The sequence below is a fragment of the Choristoneura fumiferana genome, chromosome 6 (assembly GCF_025370935.1).
Source record: "Choristoneura fumiferana chromosome 6, NRCan_CFum_1, whole genome shotgun sequence".
In the NCBI taxonomy this organism is placed as follows: Eukaryota; Metazoa; Arthropoda; class Insecta; order Lepidoptera; family Tortricidae; genus Choristoneura; species Choristoneura fumiferana.
Genome location: NC_133477.1, coordinates 3,770,862 through 3,793,273, shown reverse-complemented (window position 1 = coordinate 3,793,273; position 22,412 = coordinate 3,770,862). Strand labels below are relative to the sequence as shown.

The 22,412-nt window shown below is 36.5% G+C and overlaps 2 protein-coding genes across 3 annotated transcripts; one reads left to right on the top strand and one right to left on the bottom strand.

The window, feature by feature from the left end:
• Positions 1-1,457: 1,457 nt before the first annotated feature.
• On the bottom strand, positions 1,458-3,177 carry LOC141428852 (uncharacterized). 2 transcript variants are annotated; one of them, XM_074088887.1, is made up of 3 exons: positions 3,016-3,177; positions 2,401-2,553; positions 1,458-1,714 (listed from the first exon to the last, which is right to left on the bottom strand). In XM_074088887.1, the coding sequence occupies exons 1-3, from the start codon at positions 3,037-3,039 to the stop codon at positions 1,514-1,516; spliced, it is 378 nt and encodes a 125-aa protein (XP_073944988.1). In that variant the 5' UTR covers positions 3,040-3,177; the 3' UTR covers positions 1,458-1,513. The 2 variants fall into 2 exon arrangements, with proteins under 2 accessions (XP_073944988.1, XP_073944989.1); XM_074088888.1 differs by lacking the exon at positions 3,016-3,177 and adding an exon at positions 2,674-3,000.
• Positions 3,178-3,307: 130 nt separating this feature from the next.
• On the top strand, positions 3,308-21,521 carry RhoGDI (rho GDP-dissociation inhibitor). The gene is made up of 5 exons (XM_074088886.1): positions 3,308-3,482; positions 5,316-5,503; positions 7,061-7,170; positions 14,108-14,222; positions 18,809-21,521. Exons 2-5 carry the CDS (start codon positions 5,320-5,322, stop codon positions 19,006-19,008), a joined length of 609 nt encoding a protein of 202 aa, XP_073944987.1. The 5' UTR covers positions 3,308-3,482; positions 5,316-5,319; the 3' UTR covers positions 19,009-21,521.
• Positions 21,522-22,412: the final 891 nt, after the last annotated feature.

The following is a 22,412-nucleotide window of genomic DNA, read 5'->3' as shown; positions in this document are numbered from 1 at the left end:
CATGCCAGCCTATATACGTCCCACTGCTGGTCACAGGCCTCCTCTCAGAACAAGAGGGCTTGGGCCATAGTTCCCACGCGGGCCCAGTGCGGATTGGGAACTTGCCATTCAGGCTATTATCAACATTATATTATAGGTAAAGTCATTCACGACGACGCGTGTCGTGGTTTTTATTACAATGTCATTAATGTCTAATTTTGACAAAATCACGCGTCTTCGTGGATGGCACTAGGTATATATAGTTACTAAACGAAACCCTTATTCAATACAACATTTGGGAAACATTGTACGACGAAATTAATATTACCTACGCCAACCTTAACTTTCTACTAACTTACAGAGTTGGCATTTTGAAAGTGACTTTATAACAAACAGACCAAACGTAGGTACAGTTGGTAACTGTGACGTTGGGAAATAAAACAAAATCTTTTTACAAGTTTTCAAGTGATCATTTGGCGAAATGAAATTATGCGAAAAGTTGGTTGGGAACTATAATCGGCGAAAAATTAGAGAACCGGATTTATTTGATTGTTCAAAGTACAATTTAGTAAGATCGAAAATTAATATAATTTATATGCCATGTGGGCCATTGTGAGTTGAATAATCTCCAGGACAATACATTCTCACATTAACATTAGTTTTTTTTTATAAGTATGTGACTGAATTTCAATAATTTTTCATAGTTTTACATACTGTAAAATAGAGAAACAAAAGAGTTTTAACTCTGTTACATTGTCATAGGTCCGTAATTCCCTTGAATTTATTGTGTAGGTACATTTTATTGCACATTTGGGCGGTTTGGGTTAATGACAGGTAGGAAGTTCCTCAATCAATTAAACTCAGTTGTCTATGCTTTTGTCATACATATTATACTAGTGATCTCTCCCATATTTGTTTGTTGTAAGTTTTATATTGAAGACAATGGTAAAGTTTACAAAGAGCAATTTAAAATGATCGCTAGGCGAAGAACACGAGCCAAAAAATAATTAAGTTATTTTTATAATTATACTTTAACAAATAAAAGTTAGAGCAATCACTAGTATAATGAATGAGAAAAGCATTTATAATGATTATTGATCTAGGAACTCCTTCCCTGTCTTTAAAATTTGCCCCTAAACTTTAATGTCTGTTCATAATGCAAGTACTAATATTATTTACACTACATTGCTTAGTAATTTCTAGAGAGCGGATTTGAAGTAGATATTACACGTTTAATATGGATAAGACTTGTACAAGTATTTTTTTTTATCAAATAGGTGCGTAATAAATAGGATCTATTATGTTTGAGCTGCATAAAACTCCTTTTTCTTTTAAAGAATAACATTTATTGAATTTAATTATCTATAAGATTGCATTGCGGTAAGTAAGTAATAAGTAAAATAACTGTAAGACCAATAAACAACACAATATCTAATAAATAAATAAATTTATTTGTCTATCAAACCAATCACACTAGTCATACCCATCCATATTAAACTTGTAATTGCTACTTCAAATCCGCTCTCTATAATTACTATTTCTTCAATCCTCTTATCCTAAGTTCTAATTCTAGGTAAGCTTTCATAGAAGGATCTTCAACCCTCTCCAATATTTTCTCGACTATTTCTGGGCCGGCGTTGTCTAGTTTCTTGGAGACTGTTTCTGCCCACACAATGAATACACAGTTGGCACAGCCGGACTGGCAGCACGCAGTCGGAGGCTCATCTATGGATGCCTGAAATGAAAGAATAGTATTAATATTTATGTATAAATAAAAATAAATCGTAAAATGTGTTGCTATTTGTTGTTGATATTTCACATATTATTTTTTGTTGTGTTTGTTATTGTCAGGAGAAGGTTTTTATGGGAGAAAATTTAGAAATATTTCAACGGGCAAAGCCGTGGGCAACAGCTAGTTATAAATACAAATGTTTGTGGCTATGTCGACTGAATGGCCAAGTGGTTAGATAACCTGACTACGAAGCTTGAGGTCCGGGGTTTGAATCCAGGCCGGGGCACATATTTGTTTGAATAATATGAATGTTTGTTCTCAGGTCTCGGATGTTTAATATGTATTTAAGTATGTTATATTTATGGTGAAAAAGTTGGAGTGTCCGTACATGAATCGCTGTTGTCAGCTTCATGTGCGAGGAGCTGTGTAAATTAAATTAAATTTGGTATGGAGATAATTAGAGTCCCTGTAAGAATATAGCATAGTTTTCATTTGGGGAAATATCATAGTTCCTGTTGAATAGCAATAAACAAGAAATTCTTGGTAGATGAAACCCTGGGTAAACGTTTAAATTAATTTCATTAGTTTATAGCATATAATTTTACAAACATGGATGGAATTATAAATAGGCAGGTATACATGTGACACCCTGTTAGGACAGCAATACTTATTAAAAAGGTATTACCTACATATTTAGCAATCCTTGCTAATTCTTTTTCTTTTTCAGCCTCAGCATCTGATTGTGTAGTGCAACCATGAACTTGATATTCTATTTTATTTTTTACCCAACCGGCCGAAGGAGGGTTGTTTATGGCTCGATTGAACTGTAAGAGCCTAGATCTCTGTAATAAAAATTAAACAAATACTACTACAATTACATTTTGATTATTTATAGAAGATTCATTGGTTTTCATTCAAATATGTGCGGTCTTTGAACTTCACACAAGCGATTTTATACTTACATACATTTCGAATCCAAATTTATATGAATGCACAACCTTCAAGAATTTGAGGTCATTTTAGAAGCTATTATATATAGTACAAAGTCTCATTAAATGTGGGAAGTAAAAGTGGTACAAAATCTTTACATCACATTTTTGATAGGATATACTATATCATCCGTAATCCCGTATTCGTAATACAAAATTATTATTAAAAATAAAACTGCATGTTTCGAAGGTTTTGAATAAATGCCTGTCAAGTCAAGTAGTCAAGTCAACATCAAAATAAATAAGAAAGATGATGAAGGATGTGACAATGATAATGTCAGTTGCGTTTAGTTGTATGAGTAACGTGTTACTTGCTTTTACGCTTTTCAATGAAGCCATCGCGGTTGAAGCTTGAATGATTCGCGTAGGTTTGGCGTAGGTAGATCTCGTGTTGATAGCTATGACAACCTTCGATTATAATTTCGATGTCAACTCGTTGAAACTCCAACTTCAAACTCAACTGGATGCATTTTTTTATACCTCATCGCGGCTCATTCGTTTCATTGCCTTTGTTGCCTCATCTGGAACTACTATGTGGCAGACGCCTAAAAATACCATGGACAAGTCTCCGGAAACGAACAAGTTTACTTAAAATATTTGTGACTCTGTCTGGTCTGTGGCCGGAAATGTTTCGTCCGTCATTTTTGATCTATAGATTTTAGAAGTTGCTATAATTTTGATTGCTAATTTAGTGCGTTTATCGCGTGATTTCCTTGAAATAATAGTTCTAATTGCTTATTTGGGCAACTGATTTTCTTGCGACATCGAAAACTCCGAGAAAGGTAGTGGAAATTTTTTACGTACCTATAGCGTTCGCTCAGATTCTGATAAGCTTGGGCTTGTACCGACTGACGAAGCCGAAGCCGCTTATATATGTTATTATAAAAACTATTGAACCGTGCGTCATTGTCAATGCACTTTCATGGATATAAATAACAATTCCATTCACCGCTTATTCACGGATGAGTTTTTTTTTATGTTTAATATATTCGATTGCTTGGGCGGTTCCAGAAACCGCAACATCTCGCTAACGTGTTCCAATCTAGAAATTTTGAATATTTTATGAAGTTTTTGGCTGATTTTTCATGAGTTAAATACGGAATATTTTACATGCAATGGCTCATTGGCGTGGCATGATTCATTTCATCATTTACAGCATTCGTTCGTTATTTGTTACTTAGCTAAGGAATACCGCACATATGTATATAAATACTTTATTGTACATAATACATTCAAATAATACAAAAAGAAAACAACAAAACGAAAAGAGTACAAAGGCGAACTTATCCCTAAAAGGGACGACAAACACAAAAGGGGACATAATATACTACTACACCTTATACAAAAGGGAAAATTGTAAAAAAAAAACAGGGAAATACAATGACTTATTTTCTATAAATACAGTTTTAGTAATTCAGTGTTTTTTAAATATTGATAAAATAGATTTTTGTCCATCCCTAGGGAATTTAAGCATTCTACTTTCAAAACTTTTTCATTTTAAAATAATAATTAGCGATGGGATTTTATAACAAATAGGGATTTCGGTATTCATATTTGGCAGATTTACCGAATATTCATATTCGGCCGAATATTTGGCTAAATTGCCAAATGTTCGGCAAAGTGGTACTCCAAATTGTTACTTTATTGAGCCATGTAGGTATGAGTTGAGTGTTAAATGTGTTATTTTCGTGAGGTACAGTAAGGCTTTATGTTTTTGTTGATACTGTAGCTTTATTTTCCATAACAGCAGATAAAAAATGGTTATTCATTAAAATTAAAATAAATAAGATCTTTATAATAAAACAATATAATTGATCAGGTCTTTATTTTTTTTTAAGCAAGTTTTTTTATTTTTATCAAGAGTTAAATTGATTAAATTACATTTAAAAAATTAAAAATGAATCATATTTCTAGTTTCTACTCTAAATCAATTATGCTGAACATTTGGTTTGGTAAAAGTTTTACTGAACATTCGGCCGAATATTCATATTCAGTGAAACCCATGTTTGGCCCATCTCTAATAATAATACAGCATTTGCTTATGATTCACTATGATAATTTTTAGATAATCAAATAGCAATTCAAGTAAATGCTTCATTAATGCCTCATGTAACTCAATGCTTTTTGAATATTATTTTACTATTTTAAATGGCTGTTTCACCACCCATTGATTAATTTTTTGTGATGGATAAATGTAATGCCGCCTCCGTCTATTTGAACAAAACAAACAAAGACGGCATCACATTTATTATCCGTCAGATAAATTTAATTAATGGATGGTGAAACGGGGCATAAATGTACCTACTTTTGTATAAGGATTTGATAATTTCGAAAAAAATAAGCTTATAGATTTTCTTTATTCCATGCTGTGGCATTGTAGCTCTCAAAGGGATGCTCTAATTTGTATGCTGTTTGTCTGTTCATGTAAAGCTTGTTTATTTGATGATGCAGATGCATCATACTCAACTCCACTCATCTCCATTATATTCATGGGAAAAATAATAATAATAATGGGAATGTGAATATAATATAGTTTAGTCACCCAGTTCCATTTGTTAAATCTGGTATTCTTATGGAAATTCTGTAAGTTATTAACTTTGAAGGATATCTTTTAGAACAATGTCTGGGGAGCCTGATGTGGCACACACTCCTGAAGAAGGCGAGGAGGAAATCAAGTCTACGTACAAGCCTCCTCCGGAAAAGACTATTGAAGAGATCCTGGCTGCGGACCAGGAGGATGAATCCTTGAGGAAGTACAAGGAAGCCCTGTTGGGACAGGCTCAGACTGGGACTGTTATTGTTGGTATGTGAAAGAATCATCAACTTAAAGCTTCTTCTTAGTTGCTTATCTAGATATTATTAATCATGATTGTTTATAGACGAGCAAGCATTACTTAGCTTTGATGAGTTCCATTGGTCATCACGGTCTTCTTCATCAGGTTGAGGTTACCAAGTGATACTTTCTGTATGTAAATGCTCATCTTAATGCTAAAAATGCCAAAATCGCCATAGGTGTGCCTATAAAATTTGAGGTTTGCCCTCGATTTCCCTAGGATCCCATCATCAAATCTTGACTTGGTGACAATGGGACCACCTCAGAAAAATACCCTTTCGATTAAATAAATATTTTTTTAAATCGGTCCACAATTGATTGAGTAATCGGTGAACATACATAAAAAAAAATACAAACATTGGAATTGGAACATAGAATCTTCTCCTTTTTTGAAGTTGGTTAAAAATACATTATTTTATCAGAATATACTTGAATGATTCTGGAATGCCATAGACTTGATTGGCATCTACAAAATGACAATTTGACACCATTATCTTTTTATCAGTAACAGTATCAGCAAATATAATATATCCTGGTTTGTTTATTAAGATTTATATCATCAAGGCAATTGAGACCTTTTTGATAATGTAATAAGGATTGTTTTAATAGTGGGCTCGTAAATATTATATTTACACAATACTTCATTTAATTGTTATTGAAGAGATTTTTTTTATTTACGATCAAAACCCTCTATAACAACATTGAAGGGTTAGCAATACATAGTAGGTTGTTAAAAATATTTGGTCCCTCTGTTAATATGTCTACAATGTGTTGCTATAACTGGGGTTGCTAGCAACCATTTTGCCTTGTTCTTAGGTTTTTATAGAAAGAATTTTCACTTGCTGTAGGCTTGTACAGTCAAGTGCAAAAATAAGTATCTGTTCGAACCACTCAAAAATTATGTAACTACGGCCTTATTACGTCGGAATAAGAATCTGTAAAGTACTTATTTTTGAACCTTTGAATAAGTTCATATTTTTACACTTGACTGTACATTTTTAAAAAGGTCACAGTTGTAGCAATGTCAGACGGATAGTTAGCAGCAGTAGTAAACCAGTCCTAAAATTAATTTTACCTTTATCATGAAAATGAAATGAAATTATGAATGACGAAATATATTATTTTACTCTTATCTTCAGTTAGAGAAGTACCTCTAGCTTTACAGTGTAAATGTCGAGACCTGTTGTTGACATACTTCCGTTGGATAGATGTAATTTTCCTGTTACATAAGTTATTCATTATAGAGTACTGGACATAGATCATGTGTAAAATCAGTAATTTATTATTCTAACTCACCATAGCACACTAAACTCAAAGTGCAAGGATTGATATAAAAATAAATTTGAATAAATCAGACTATGAGATCTCCGCGCAATCTGTTTGCTGGCAGCTTATCAGCTATATATTAGTACAATTATAATGATTTTAACTCTAAATGCTACGCCTATTCCGTGCCGAGTTGATAACTGTGCAACAACTTTTATAGTTTTTGAAGCAACAACATTCTGAAGAACCCTTCTTCCACAGATGCCAACGACCCCCGGAAGGTGATCGTGAAGAAACTGGCGCTGTGCGTAGTCGGCAGGGACGACGTGGAACTAGACCTGTCTGGGGACCTCACTGACCTGAAGAAGCAGGTTAGTAGCTGAATGAGGGCTATCGTTTCTTTGTCTTTCTCGATGGCGCCACTGTTGCGTGATGTTTTTAAGTGTGGCTTTCAAAGTCAGTTATTACGGGCGTGAAAACAAAGTTTAGATCAAAGCCATATTTAATACACCTTAAAGCCGTACCATTAAAATATCGAGCAACCACAGTGTTGCGTGTTCGGAAAAAAAGGGAGGAAAAAAGTTTCCGAAAGACAAAACTGTCTCAAAATACAGACATTCATTGTAACGCATTATTGCCATAACTAATTTCAGGTAATGCAAAATATTCACAAAATTATTCTAATAATAAATAAACCCGCGTAGCTCACCCAAAAACTATGATATTTGACATTTATGAGACCTCACGCTACACTAGCGCCTCTAGCGGCCAATTCATACGCGATAGCTCATTGAGCTTTATTTCAATCGGCTCGCCGAGCAAAGTCGCCGGTCCAGGGGGGGTTACTACGAATTCCGAAAATCGAAGTTAGTATCGTACCGTCCCTCGTCCCTCTCACTCTCGTATTAAATAACATTAGCGTCAGCGGGAAGGCAAGATACGAAATTTGAATTTTGCATTTTGTAGTATAAGGCCAGGTTTTCTTCGCTCTTATGGCCTACGCTAGCTGGCGCGGGTGCAGTGCGCCTGCGGGTGCAGTTAGCGCTGCTCGGTACTATTTTTTATAGGCTAAACCGTCTCAGCTGGCTTAGGCCCTTATTGCGTGGACACTGCAGCGTGCATTGAAGGTAGGCAGCGCCTGTGCCGCCTACCCTGCTGTTAGGGACACGCTGCTATAGGCGCAAACTGTCAGCAGTCTACTGCATTGACCCACTGCACGCCAATGAGGACATAAAGCTTTTTTGAGCGGCCTTAAGGGTGTGCACTTTAGGGAGTGAAGATCTGCAAAAAGGACCAATTACATCATGTTAGACAATATTGATCAACGATTAATAACATAAAATGTGAATTATTCTGGATCGAGTTCTGAATTTCCTTTTTTTAGGTTTGTCACGCCATTGCATTGAATTCTCGTCAAGAAGAGTTATTAATAGCATTTTATGAACACGTGCGAATGCGTAATATTGGACTTATTGTAGTTGATCTTTATCGAGGAGCGCGGGGAGGAAGAATAAGTGACAGGTGTGTTATTCTGTAAATAAACCTTGTCTAGGGATTCAGCGCTGCGCTCGACAGCCAGCCATAAGTTACTCGTTCTATGTCAGACGACGTCAACGCACGACCAAAGTCGATCAAAGCACTTGTTGGCTCTATATCAAGCCAATAAGCGAACGGTTGAAGCTATGGTTGTCTGTCGCGGTTGGCTGTCCTGAATGTGTGGACGAGGTTTTTTAAGACTGTTTGGAGAAGGCAGCAAGCAGGCGATCGACATGTGTCCCTCACTTCACTTGAGCGTCGAGCTCGAAAATCGACGTTGAGTAAATCCCAGGTGTACCTAATAACTATAAGTGAAAATTGTGAAAATTTAAAACAATGTAACGAGGAAACTTGCACACCTGCGTGGAAACTGCAGTCCAAGACTTCTCATTCTGAGAGAATCTGTCAATTTTTATTGAATACCTAAGAGTGGGCGAATTGCTTGACTGTTCCCATTGATTGTACCGGTAGTGAAAAATGCCCACACGAGCAAATGGCTTGCCATACCAAGATATTTTAGGCGAATTTTCAAAAGCTACGCATTTATGATGTTCTGGAACATCCTGGCCTGCCACACACGTATAAAGCGCGGTCCCGGTAACTTTCTCATGTCGTTTTTAACGTAAGTTTCATCGTCCATTAAAATGCATCTGTCGCGATTTTCAATTAAATACTTCTTCAAGTTTTTAGCTCGAAATTTTGCTCTTTCAAGCTGGACAGGAGCTCCCCTTAGGGATTTTCTGTTTTTTCCTGGTCTTTCAATTATTTCTCTTTTTGGCGTTATTTACGTTCCCGAACGAAGTTTCTAACTTTTTAGCTACATCTCGAGTAGACGCCGGTGGATTTTGACGAAAAGATGCAACTATTGCCACTTCCAATTTCGGTTTAACGCAGCCTTTTTTTGCCACCTCTTCCTGGCAGATCATGTAGTGTATTAACTCTCCAAACTTTTAAATAACTTAACGCACGCCGTCTTTACATATTTTATATCTTTTCGCGAGTTGTCGCACGGAAATTCCCTTGCCTGCACAATAGGACACTAAATTTAATTGACGAGTATTTTCGTTTATTCTCGGCATGTTGATTTTATCAATTCAATGAGATTTATTTTATGTTTTTCTTATAAAAGACAATATCTTTGTTGAAATGACATATTTTATCATACAATTTTTTTTCTATTTACTTATGAAGGCCCAACTTTAGTCGGCTACTTTTTTTCGTGAACAAGCCTTATGTCAATGAGTGGGAGGTATATGTATTGCCTAAGATGATGATGTTGATGGTTATCCACCGGTTAATGTGGTCCAACTCCCGAGTGCCATTAAAGCTACGCTTATAATGAGTGTTTTGGGGGAGTTTGGGGGAGGTGAAATATCGCTTGGTGGGCGTTTGATTAAAAGCTATCTCAAACGAGACACAAAGTCAAAGTTGTCAAACAGACTTCACGTCACGATCAGAAACCCTCATTCAAACTAACAAACTACATACATTTCGTATTCAGTAAGTGTGCCTTCATTGTTACACCACGACGGTAATTATAATTATATCTGCGTTGAAGCGCCTCGCTGGTTCCTTTAAAGCGTTCTAATGATACTTGACTGTTTGATGTATTGAAGCTGAGCAGATTTATGACTTGACAGGCATTTCATCATTAGTTTACTGTTACTAGTTCGAAGACAGGCGATAGTCATTAATCGTATCATATATATTTATAGACACGATGGTGCTGAGAATTATAGGTTTACTAGCTTTTGCCCGCGGCTTCGCCCGCGTGGAATTCGGTTATCGCGCGTTCCTCGGGAGCTGTGCGTTTTTCCGGGATAAAAAGTAGCCTATGTCACTCTCGGGCCCATAAACTATCTCTATGCCAAAAATCACGTCGATCCGCCGCTCCGTTTCGACGTGAAAGACGGACAAACATACATACACACAAACATACAGACACAAACACACACACTTTCGCATTTATAATATTAGTATGGATTGTGTTCCCAAATTATTATAGGTTGAAAAAAAAAACACAAAAAAGCAGTAAAATTAATTTTTTGTTAGTTCCATAAATGGTGGCGTAATTAAAAAATAAGTTTTTGGTAAAAAAATCTTTTTTAATAAAAGCTTTTTTGCTGACTGTAGGTACTTTTATTTTCACCCAAACTACATTTGCATACCAAATTTCAAGTCGATGCCATTAACCGTTGAAGAGTTCCGTCCTGTGGAGACGATCCTGGCCAGACTACCTACCAGAGGCCGTATTGCTTAACGTTTCTAACGCTCGCGATCGCAATCAAATGACAGATTTCGCATACAAAAACTGTCATTTGATTGCGATCACAAGCGTCAGAAACATTAGGCAATACGGCCTCAGGATGTCACTACCAGATTAATTGTATTGTGACGCAATTTACATAAGTGTACCAAATTTGAAGTCAATCCAACTACTTGAAGTTGGTCGAATTTAACTTGCAAGATTTGATTACAGACAGACAGACAACGGGGACAGGTGACACTAAATAATAATAATATAACACCCCTCTTTTTGCGTCGGGGGTTAAAAAGCTTGTAAAATGATAAAAATATAGCCAGTTAAAGTTCCGCGTGATGTCACCCCGAGCGACGCTTTTTTTTTCTTCATCTTTGTCATTTTTCGTTTGACTGACAAAAGAAAAAATACGTGTCCCATGTTTTCTGATAAGTTGAATTATCTAATAACTGACGGAATAAATATAATCCATTTTTTTCCCAGGAGACTACCCAACATTAACCGCCACACCTTATAGGTAGTTCACGCCAGCAAAGACGCGGGAACGGGCTAGTTTTCTTATCACTACCAAAGCGATCTCACTGGTAACAGGTGGACGTTACACCATCACCCCCATAAAGTCGCTTGTCGCAATTAGCTACGTAATTACATTTTAGTTGGCGATCGCCCAACACGACGCGCGCACAGGATGAGGCGAGAGCTTATGTTTACTATTTTACTGTGATTTCACTACAAAATGTTATGACTCGGTTATTTATTGTAATCATTAGAGACGGGATTGTCTCCAATTGCTTATTTGTGTATGCATTTGTATTTTTAGGGCTCTCACACAAAACTGCGAATTCGCATTAAGTACATTGGAAAAAACTACGAGCTCGCTAGATCTATACATCACAAAAACTTCCGATTTGATTCTGGTACGATAATAATATAGTGGTTGCCATAAAAAACTGATTCCGGTAGGATTCGTCCTGCTCACGTCTCCCGAATCAAACTGTATTTAGGAATTACATAATAAGTGTAGATAATTTTTTTTAAACAAGTTAGTGTGTGGTTATCCTTCCGGTGATGTCAGTTTGACTGCACGTGTATGAATGAATTTGTGTGTTAGTTGAACCGTTGTTTATGCGTCGTTAAATAATTTATTGATTAAAATTCTTTACTATGCGCCATTACTTTAATGTAACATAAACAGAAGTTAAATAATTAATTTTAAATTTAAATAAAGTTAAATAGTTAATCTACTCACAGATCAGGAAAACATCCCTTTTAGGGTTACCGAAAGAGTCGGCCGCGTTCGCAGCAATATGAAAACAAAAAAAAATTCGTTGCTTCTGGAATATGCACTTTCTCATTATTCTGTGGCAGAAAAACAATGACAAAATCGCTTCTAAATTATTACAAAATGTGTATAATTCACACAACGGATGTTTGCTCGCCTAGTATGAATTCATTATTAGAGCTAAGTAAAGAAGATTTTTCCTTAGCAATTTTGTGCAGTTCAAAGGTCTTACCATCTGCGATAGAAAGACCTTTGAACTGCACATTTGAACAGCAAGACGGCAATGTTACGTTAGTGTAAAAAAACGCTCTGTAGAAAACTATGCCATCTAGCTCATACCTACACGTTCTAGTGGCACCACCACTATTGGAGGAAACCCTAGCTTTATCCCTAACCTGTGCTCTGTTAACTAGACGACATCCTGTATACGAGGTATCGTCGCTTGCAGTGTCGCTGTCATCGTTCTAAATAGTGAACGGCGGTTGAACTCGTGCCGATTGTATGCAAAACGAACGCGATGGTTGCGTTGCATTTTTAAAATGGCGCCTGTACAGTTCGGTTACTTTTTGTAGCTTAATTTCAGTTAGCATTAAAAGATGTTACAATACATTACTCATACAATAAAAATGCAATGAAATAAAGCAAGACACGCTTTAAAAATAAACTTAATTTTGACCCGGAAACACAAGTCCAAAGTTGCGAATCGGATCTCACTCACGCCACTAGCGCCAACTAGGGCCTACTCCGAAATTCGAAAATAGAAGTTCGTATCGTACCTACCGTCCCTCTCACTCTCGTATTAAATAGTATAAGTGTCAGAGGGACGGAACGACACGAACTTCGAATTTCGTAGTAGCCCCGCTGTCACAGAAACAGAAACCCTCATTGATTTAGGGCTGCCATCCGTCCGGGTTTCCCCGGATTTGTCCTAGTTTAGAGGGCGTCCGGGGAGCGTCCGGGCGGGGTTTCATTTGTAGTCCGGGTTTAAAAATATTTCAAATTTTTAGACCAATGCAATTAGAATTTTTCGAAGAATTAATTTCCAGCAAGCTGTAAATCGTTTTGTAAGGATCTTATTTGATTGGCCTATATTTTATTATACCTACTGACCAAGTTTAAAAAAACCTAAACCTGTTGACATGTCCGGGTTTTGGGCTCCAAAATCCGGGGTTTTCACGCGTCTTGTCCTGGTAGCCAAATTTTAGAGATGGCAGTCCTACATTGATTGATAGTGACGAGTAGTGTGTTGATGCTGGTAATGTTGATAATGTTTAACTTGACGTATAGAATAGAATAGAATAGAAGACATTTATTCACATTCACAAAGACACACAAATACAACCAAACTAAAAAACAACAACAGCAAACAAATAAAACAAAACTAAAAAAAAACTACAATTACAAAAAAAAAAAATATGATTTTGTGTGTCCCCGCAAAAGTGAAACGGCCGCTGACTCAGCATTATGCTGAGGCGTTAGACGCCTGCAGCGCTGATATTCTGTCAGAACCGTCTGTGACTCGTCTGTGACGTAAATGGAAACAACTTGAGTCTGACCTGAGATAATCTGAAGATCCTTAATGAAATTTACCTGGTTACGATCTTTGGACAGCTCGAATTAATTGAAACATTAAGAAGCAACTGCACTTAAAAGTTGTAGCTATTAAATTTGACTAACCTTCGATGTTTAGGCTCATTCAGGGAATCCAATGTGCCTTAATTATTAATTACTAACACTAAAGTATTTATAATATAAAATGTGAATCCTTGGCTAAAAAAAAATAACGATATAATAATATAATTATATAGTGATAAACTTCGGATGGAGTTCGAAATACTTATGGTCCTCAATACGAGACGAAAGAAAAATAAATACGTGGCCAATATTTTTCGATAATTTAACTGACGGACTAAATACTTAGGGGCTGTTTCACCATCCATTGATTAGTGTTAACTGACGGTTAAATGTGGTATCGTCTTTATTTGTTTTGATCGAATAGACGGAGACGGCATCACATTTAACCGCCAGTTAAAACTAATCAATGGATGATGAAACTTAGTGTTTTATTTTTTTACCTAGTACACTACCCATTGATGTTTTACGTTAGACATTTGTATAGTTTCTATAGTTATTGCTTTACCTTCTACTTTTAAATGTTGGTTGGTGGTTGTATTGGTAAATGTAATGTATGATAGAAGCGAATGACTCACGTTTTATCATTTAATTCCAGGTGTTCGTGATAAAAGAAGGCGTACAATATCGGATAAGGATCGACTTTATTGTTCAGCGCGAGATCGTCCATGGGCTGAAGTACGTGCAGAAAACTTACCGGCTTGGCGTACCAGGTAACTCATTGAAATTATTTCAAAACCATATACTTTAAACTTTTAAAGTCTGGCAGCAGACCACTGACTCTCCTTGAGTTGTTGGTATTCATGAGCGGTGGTAATCATTTTCTTTCGGATGACTCCCTTGCTTGTTTGCGTCCCCCTCATAATAAAAAAAAAAATCTAGAATATTTTGTGTGCAATCTGATGCCTCCTCTACATATCGACGGATGCGTCGGCAGATGGATCCGCAACCATATCTTCGGATAAATTGCGATCCGTCCACACATCGGCAGACGTGTGGACAGGCGCGTTGCGTTCGCGCTGTCACCCTTTGATCCGACTGAAAAACCGACACCAAACGGATGAGTGGCAGATGCATCGGTTAAATACCTACCACAGACAAGCAAAAACCACCCTCTACACCTCGGCGGACGCATCCGCAGATACAATCTGCCGACGCATCCGTCGATATGTAGAGGAGGCATGACACAAGTTAAAATTATGGGATCTTTTCTATACTAGACGGTAAAGATGATTCTTAATTATGAAGCGTTAAATCAAATGAAAAAGTATTTTATTATTATTATTGACGCAAGCAGATGAAATAAAAATGGAGCGGCTCATTCGTATGCGCCCCTTGTGTTTTTTGGCACGCTTCGGGTGCGTAGGATACTCAAAGAAAACTCTTAAACTACCGTCCATTTCCATAATTTGTCATAGTGCGTTAAGCGCGAGCGCGATCTAAATCTCACGGGGTACCTGTGACGTTGATGCACGTGCGTGATAGCTTGTAAATTTTGTTATAATAATAAAACACTGAAATGTGTATACTGAGCGATCGTCTGTAAATCGTGGCAGTGGGACAACGTCGTGTTAAATAAAAGTATGTTTATAAACATGACTATGCCGAACTATTCCGAAATAGCTTTGTGTTTTGTTTGTGAATTATTTTTTGAGCTGCTACCTGACTTTACAAGAAAACCGGCCAAATGCATGTTGGGCTACGCGCTGTGTAGAGGTTATGTAAAAATTCGGTATTAAGTTTATCATTATACGCCTTTCGAAGCTACTAATTATCTACAACACATTATAGGCACCTACTTAATAGCTTAAGAATTCGCAAACGGGTCACTGAATAGAGAGCTAATTATATTATTTTTGAAATATTGGATAATGCATTATTTAAAAAATCTACCCACCCAGGTACCTACATCCATACCATGGGGAAGACAAAAAATCATACGACAAGTAGGGGAGGCATCCATAAAGAAATTATGCTACCTTTTTTAAAAATTACGCCGCATTTTAATTTTTTTTTTAGCTTTAGCTTTTTATACGACTTAGTATAAGAGTCTTTGAGCTAAATTGCGAACAGTCATGGCGTACAATAAAGGCTCATTTTCTATAATTTTGACCACGGAATCCTAAAACTAGAAGATGTCTGACGCCTGAACCAATATTTTTTGCTACACTCTTCAGTATAATCACGGAAGTCCTATATGTGTTGGCGATTTCCGTGGTTTACGGTTGCATGTCGCAGCGAATCGATAAAGCCAAGGACGATTAACTATCCAGTTTTTATTCGATATACGTCATGTGGTTCCTTCAAATAAATGGGGGGACGTTCAAGATATTCGTTAAAAAAATTTTTTTTTGAGTAATTGCTCTCGATACTGGAGTCGTGTGTAGATAATTCTCTCTCTCGCTTTTTTTGATAACTATGTTTTTTGGTATTCATAGTTAAATTATGTGATTAACATATTATTGTATTGTTTCACGCTTCTGCGCGGACAGTGCCTGGTACGTATCGATGGTATTCCGATAGATAGATTCACACTAACATACAGTCAGTTGGATATCGTTATCAACACTAGAGTACCTATTTAGTTTATATCATTGGGGGCCATCCGAATATTATCGTCACATAAAAGGGGGGGGGGGGGGGTTTCTGGTTAGAATAGCGCAGTGTTTTCCAAACTTTTTCAGGACGCGGGGGCCGCGTTTGTTTAGAAAAATATTTGGCGACCCCTTGCTTTTCTCCACTTACAGTTAAGTTTCAGTTTGTATTATCTTACGTTGATAATACAAACATTCAATAATCATACACAATAATGGTGAGAGTATTTTAAAGATAATGCAACCCCCTTAAAACACTGGTATAGCGTAGGTACCTTGCATATAGCGTAGGGGAGGACTCAATAGAGATTTCTCTCTTCAGGCAGATGTCATGCTTGACCTGACCACACGAAAATTATGTGCATTTTTATGGTTATAATATCGAGTGCTGTAGTTCGAGTGTGTATGAGTAGATGACCCTGACCTGTTGTATTGTTTAAAGTGAGAGCCCTCGCGATCGCATTCGCCATCTCTTTCTACCCTCATTCTATACCGTTTGGCGTAAAGAAGTGGTGAAAGCGATTGTGATTCCGAGTGCATTAGACAATATGGCCTCTGTCCTAAGTAGTAAGCAAAATTCCAACACGAAAATGATTTTTTTGTTACTCCAGAAAGTGGACACTTTAAAATTAGATGACTAGCGTTTCAATTAACGTCGTTCGTTGGGCTATGCACCTCTCTGATATGCTTTACTTCTATGAAACCACAACTAAATTAGCCCATAGGATCGTTTGAGACAAATGAGGAAGGTCAAATTTTATGTTAGATCCTTCTTTTATTCAAGGCTAGGGTGGACTGCGTTTAGATACTTTCCCAGAACATTATTAAATTAGAATTAAGCAATGAAGTTTGTATGGAGTAGCTAGTTTGTTTTAGGTCATTTTCTGTCATCTTTTTTTAATCAAGAATGTAGGTTGTTTGAGATCAAGCTTCGCTCTGCTTCTTATGGTACCTCAGATACTTCAATAGTCTACGAGATGGTGCTCAATTTTTTTTTTTTGTGATTTACTTTATTTTTTCCGTGATAGCATAAGTATAGGGCCAATCAACTTTTTTACCGACACTAATCTGTCCGCGACATTATTCAAACAATTGCAGATTTTTGTAAGTAAACATGTTTTTTCTGTGATTAATCTGTCATCTCCCAGGATAACAGGATCGAAGGAATTTGGGCACAAATTTGTGCCTCTGGGAGAGGACAGGTTAAATAGATGGTGTACATGAATACATGCCATCCAACGTAAGTTCAACCTAATAAACCGTGAAATATCTTGTTGGAAGTACGATTTTTTGGTAACGCCAGAGACAATTTTGGTAACGCAGGAGACGCCCAAAGTGTCGGTAAAATAGTTGATTGGCCCATAGATCAACTTTAGTGATAACATTTTGTCTACATACAAAAATTTATCCAAACCATCCGAGAAACCAAGTATTTATTCGAATTAGAAGTACTCAGTTGAAATAGTAGGGTATTTTGTCCTGTTTATTTAGTTTTTAAGTAGATGTTCAAAACAAGTTATGTAGGTATTACTTGCATTAACTTCGGAATATTTCATAACTATAGAAACGGTGTCGCCACTGACTGTAGTTGTATCGTATGTAAGTCACATCGCATGTCATGGCGGTGGCCTTGTCATTGTCACGCTGACTCATTATGAATCGCATGTGGTTGTGTGCGGTAAAGGGATTTTGAAGTATTCATAGCACAAACATATAACTCCTAACAGCGACAAAACCAATATGTAAACAGAACACCAAACACCACCATAACAATTTTTGCACTTGTGTGAAGGTGAAATGTAAGCACTAGTTTGGTTCATTGCTGGTGGTTTGAAAAAAATTTTTTTGCTTTACTTTTTCCACAGGGTTCCTTTATTCAAGTAGACTTTAAACGCCTTTTTGCAATATTTGAGCCAAATCTAACCATATTTAGGGGTCGCTTTGATTTTTTTGGTTTTTGGGCATTTTAATAAACCGAAACCCGTTTTGTTACTGCTTACAATTTTAATAAACTAACGTCAAAGCCGTAATTATCGAGTTCGTGATAATTTCGGAAACGGATCGTTTATTAAGGTACAAAAGGTAAGGCTAAACGTGGTCATAGAAAGCTCTATTTCGGTATTAATATTTAGCAAGAAAAAATGCATTGTTTTATACATACTTGCTGATCTTTGGAATGAGAAACCTTTCCAGTATACACAAATAGTTCTGTATACACAAAGTCACAGCAAGTTAGCAAACTTGCTATTTTAACTTGAAAATCTAGCCTAGCCTAGCCTAGTATTGTAATAAATAAATATGAGTAACAGAGAAGGAATGCTGAAGCAAATACTAAGGGGCTGTTTCACCATCCATTGATTAGTGTTAACTGACGGTTAAATGTGATGCCGTCACATTTAACTGTCAGTTAGCACTAATCAATAGATGGCGAAACAGCCCCTTAACCTAGAAAATTTCCTCTCACATCGTAAACCAGTACGTACTTACTAGTAATTTTGTGACTTAGTACTCCCACAAGCGCGCCTGTCTTCTGTTCTCTCTTTCTCTCACTAGCAGAATTTAGTACAAAATGGGCAGTGCACACTTGTGCGAATGAAAATTCAGCTCTTTATTTGTAGTTTACAAACCGGCTCTACCGTCAAAAATAAACTAATGCACAGTCCAACCTGACATTGTCACTAACAATACTTTCGTGTTTATTTCAGTGGACAAAATGACTCACATGGTTGGCTCCTACCCACCTAAAACTGAGATCCAGTCGTACACGACGCCGCCTGAGGATGCTCCGTCAGGCCTCATGGCTCGGGGATCCTACACCGTCAACAGTCTGTTCACGGACGATGACAAAAATGTCCACCTCCAATGGGAGTGGAGCTTCGAGATCAAAAAGGATTGGAAAGATTAAGCTTGGCTCATGAAACACAGACTGGATTGGATGCTTGCTGTCAGACAATTATACTATGAATGATTTATTGAATCAGGCTTCCCTTTGCCGTGAGATCCGTATCCATGAACTATGATTTAGAAACGGAATTCCATTTTCAAGTGCAGATTAAATGGTAAGTTGACAGGCGTGGAATTTGGGTTCGGAAATACACCAGGATGATAAATTTTGATAAATTGTATGATGAAGTGATAAGTGATAAAACTATGTGAAATGTTCTCACTCCTGTCGTCATTCCATTTGCATAGTGTCTCCAATTTAAACATGATTGTGATTAAATATTAGTCTTTTTAAAGTATTTCCTTTCTAGTGAGGTAGTTTTAAATGTCCAATCCAGCTGTAAACTGTTTAGGCTTGTGTCGTTTATGGTGGCTGACTGAAATATTTAATATTGACAAATTTAGGGTTTAAGAGTCACTAGAATATATCCCATATTTCATTATGTTCGTTTTCATATGATAGAACAAAGTGGAGTTTTCATTTAGTGTATAAAACCCCGTTTTGGAGATAAATCATGTAATCCTTTATAAGATATATTTGTAAGAAAGCTTTGGATAGGCTTGTACCTTTTTGAAACTATCTAGTATTTATATACAAAATTTGCTGTACACAAACTCAATATTGTCATTATAAAGTGTATTTGTCTCCCTAAGTTCTGTAAGTAGGTCATTACAATGAGCCTTATTGGAAATCAACATTAGGGTGTTTAAAGTATAAAGATATTTCCTACCATATTTTTGTACCTATTAGATACATTCAAATACTCAAAACTCTAGCATATATTAGCTGTATGAAAGATCAATATATGCGAATTATTTATTTATCATAGGAAACTTAAAAATCACAATATATCCCGCTCAAAAATGACCGGGGATCAATTAAGATTGAACCTTAGACAGTTTTGTATGCGTGTAATTTTAATATCATAGTATCCAAGTATTATTATAGAATGCGATGTAGTATTAGTATACGCAGGTTAAATAGTCAGTCCACTTTCATAGCGACACAATTATGCTACCAACTAGCATTCCTAAAGCATTTCAAGCCAAGCTAAGAATATGCGTGTAGTTCAAAACGAGGTGTACCATGTGAAAACAGCTACAAAATCATTAGAACTGTTCTAACTTAACCTGGTTACGAGTTAAAGGTAGTAAAGTATATAATAACCGTTGGTTGTCACCTGACTCTTATAACTGCACACTGCGTTTTTAAACGCGCCATCGACGCGCCTTTTTATCGATACAAACCCTATACGAACGCGTGCTGTATGGCTGCTTTACGGAAAAAGAAACGCGGTGTGCAAAGGCTTAAGCTAGTAGGTAATGCAAATAGTAGTGATAACCTACGAAAGTACGAAGCAATATTGTTATATGATTATAATTTACTCCTTATGACTCTTATTGCTAGGACAAGTTAAAGCAGTTACGACCGATGTACTCTGTTGCTGTTAACATGGTATTGATGCTCGTCTTTGATCTGAGGTACAGTCAGAGGAATAATGTCAAGACTGACGTATGAACGCAAGAGCAATGGGTGTGATAGAACGTTATTTTTTCGACTGTACTCTGTATTATGCGTCATGATCGTCGTCTCAAATTTAATTTGTGTTTGTAAACAGGTAGAAGTATGTGAGCAATATCATCGGTTATTTTATTATAAATCATAACCTCAAAATGAAGTGCCTCGAGGGCTTGTTTGTTTCAGACCTAAAAGTGTCTGCTACCTGCTAACTTTGCTATAAAAGGACAGATACTGTTAAATTCTACTTAAAACGTTTGGAATTTTGTATAAGTACTCAGGTTTTATTTGTCTTGAAAAATATTGTATGGAAGTCTGTTGCTTACATGAAAATTCCTGACAGTATACAGTATGTCAAGCCGGTAGCTTGTGCAGTTACCAAATAATTAGTATTTACGTATAAAATCATTGGTGCACCTAAATAAAATATTTTAATAATTCACTGTGCTTCTAACGCAAACCAGTGCCAGATAGCGTAAATCGTGGCAATAATTACGAAAGTATTAAGTGTGAACGGAAGCGGTTTCCGGTAGACCTAAGTGTTCGCAATAAAGTACATTATAAGTTCGCGTGGTCGGACGTTGGGAGCTTTACTGACCACTAAGCAGAATGTAAACCCAGCATGTCAGCTATGAGTGCAATAAATGCGCGTTTGTAAATCAGATACTGGTTTACATTGTGTTCTAAGTTTTTGAGGATTTGATGAATTGTGGTGGTAGGCTCTCAACCAAAATGGCATTTAAAATGAATTTGCTGTAATTGATTTACGTCCGAGGCTCGGTTTGGCACATACTGTGAATGGGAAGAAATCTTATGAGCAAATGCTCATAAACTTATGAAGTCTGTAGAAATAGATCAAGAACCTGAAAGAGAAATATGCATATCTTCGTCTAAATGCAAGTCTTGATACTACATATCTGCGTACATTACAAGGAAATATATATAACTACTGTTATCTCATTTATCAGTTGATAATAGCAAACACACAAACAAACGCTAACTTATGTATATGAAACTCATTGTTCTATGAAAATTCAACAATTTTGTCTTCCGGATTTTAAGCCTAATACCTATTTTAAGCCGAGCCTCGGATATAGGGAAGGTGCTTCAGTGAAATTAACCACTGGTGCTTTTCTGGTCTTATTATATGTATTAAAAACTGTTTCACCATTGCAAGTTTTTGATACTAACGAATTCTGTTTGAACGTAAGAAACTCCTTGAGCTGGTGCTTTACATCGTCTTTTGGCTATTTCTTTTTGCGTAACAATAGAGGGATATAAGTGATAACCGTCAAAACGCCACGGGGATCCGAACTAGGATCTAGCTAAAACACGGGATGATCGAGGAAAGCCCCCAGGCGTTATAGCTGTGCCACTGTCTCAGTCATTTGTATCATACATAAATGAAAGAGGATGTGTGACGAGCACGGCGAAAGGAGGTGTCAACGTTAAAGTGGTGAAACTAGTATGGCTTCCTTTTTATTGATATATTTTGTACTTTCGACCTTTTCAACCTTTTTCGATTTTTAAAGGTCAGTGCCCAAGGCCCAACGCTTGATATACTTATTAATATCTTTAGTTAAACATAGCGTATGTAGAATAGATTTTCGCAGAACTTTTAGATTAACGTGGGATCACTTATTTAGAACTCCTGTAGTTTCGAATGTTGGGTCTACAATTTATTTGTGCTATATTTTTTATGATTTTTATTTGTTACAACAAATAGTAATGGAATATTTCAATAGATGTGTAAAGTTTTATGAAATGTAATAGTTTGGCCAAAAATAAAGCTTATTTATTCAACTTATATTGTTTTATTCATACCACTACCATAGTTCTAATCCGAT

Bases quoted from the DNA above. Each gene is read 5' to 3' on its own strand.
- LOC141428852 (XM_074088887.1), bottom strand. From the start codon at position 3,039: ATGGCTTCATTGAAAAGCGTAAAA. The intron at 2,554-3,015 runs GCAAGTAACACG...TTTTTATTACAG, and splicing joins CTTCATTGAAAAGCGTAAAA to AGATCTAGGCTCTTACAGTT. The intron at 1,715-2,400 runs GTAGGTAATACC...CTTTCATTTCAG, and splicing joins TAGCAAGGATTGCTAAATAT to GCATCCATAGATGAGCCTCC.
- RhoGDI (XM_074088886.1), top strand. From the start codon at position 5,320: ATGTCTGGGGAGCCTGATGTGGCACACACTCCTGAAGAAGGCGAGGAG. The intron at 5,504-7,060 runs GTATGTGAAAGA...CTTCTTCCACAG, and splicing joins GACTGGGACTGTTATTGTTG to ATGCCAACGACCCCCGGAAG. The intron at 14,223-18,808 runs GTAACTCATTGA...TGTTTATTTCAG, and splicing joins TTACCGGCTTGGCGTACCAG to TGGACAAAATGACTCACATG.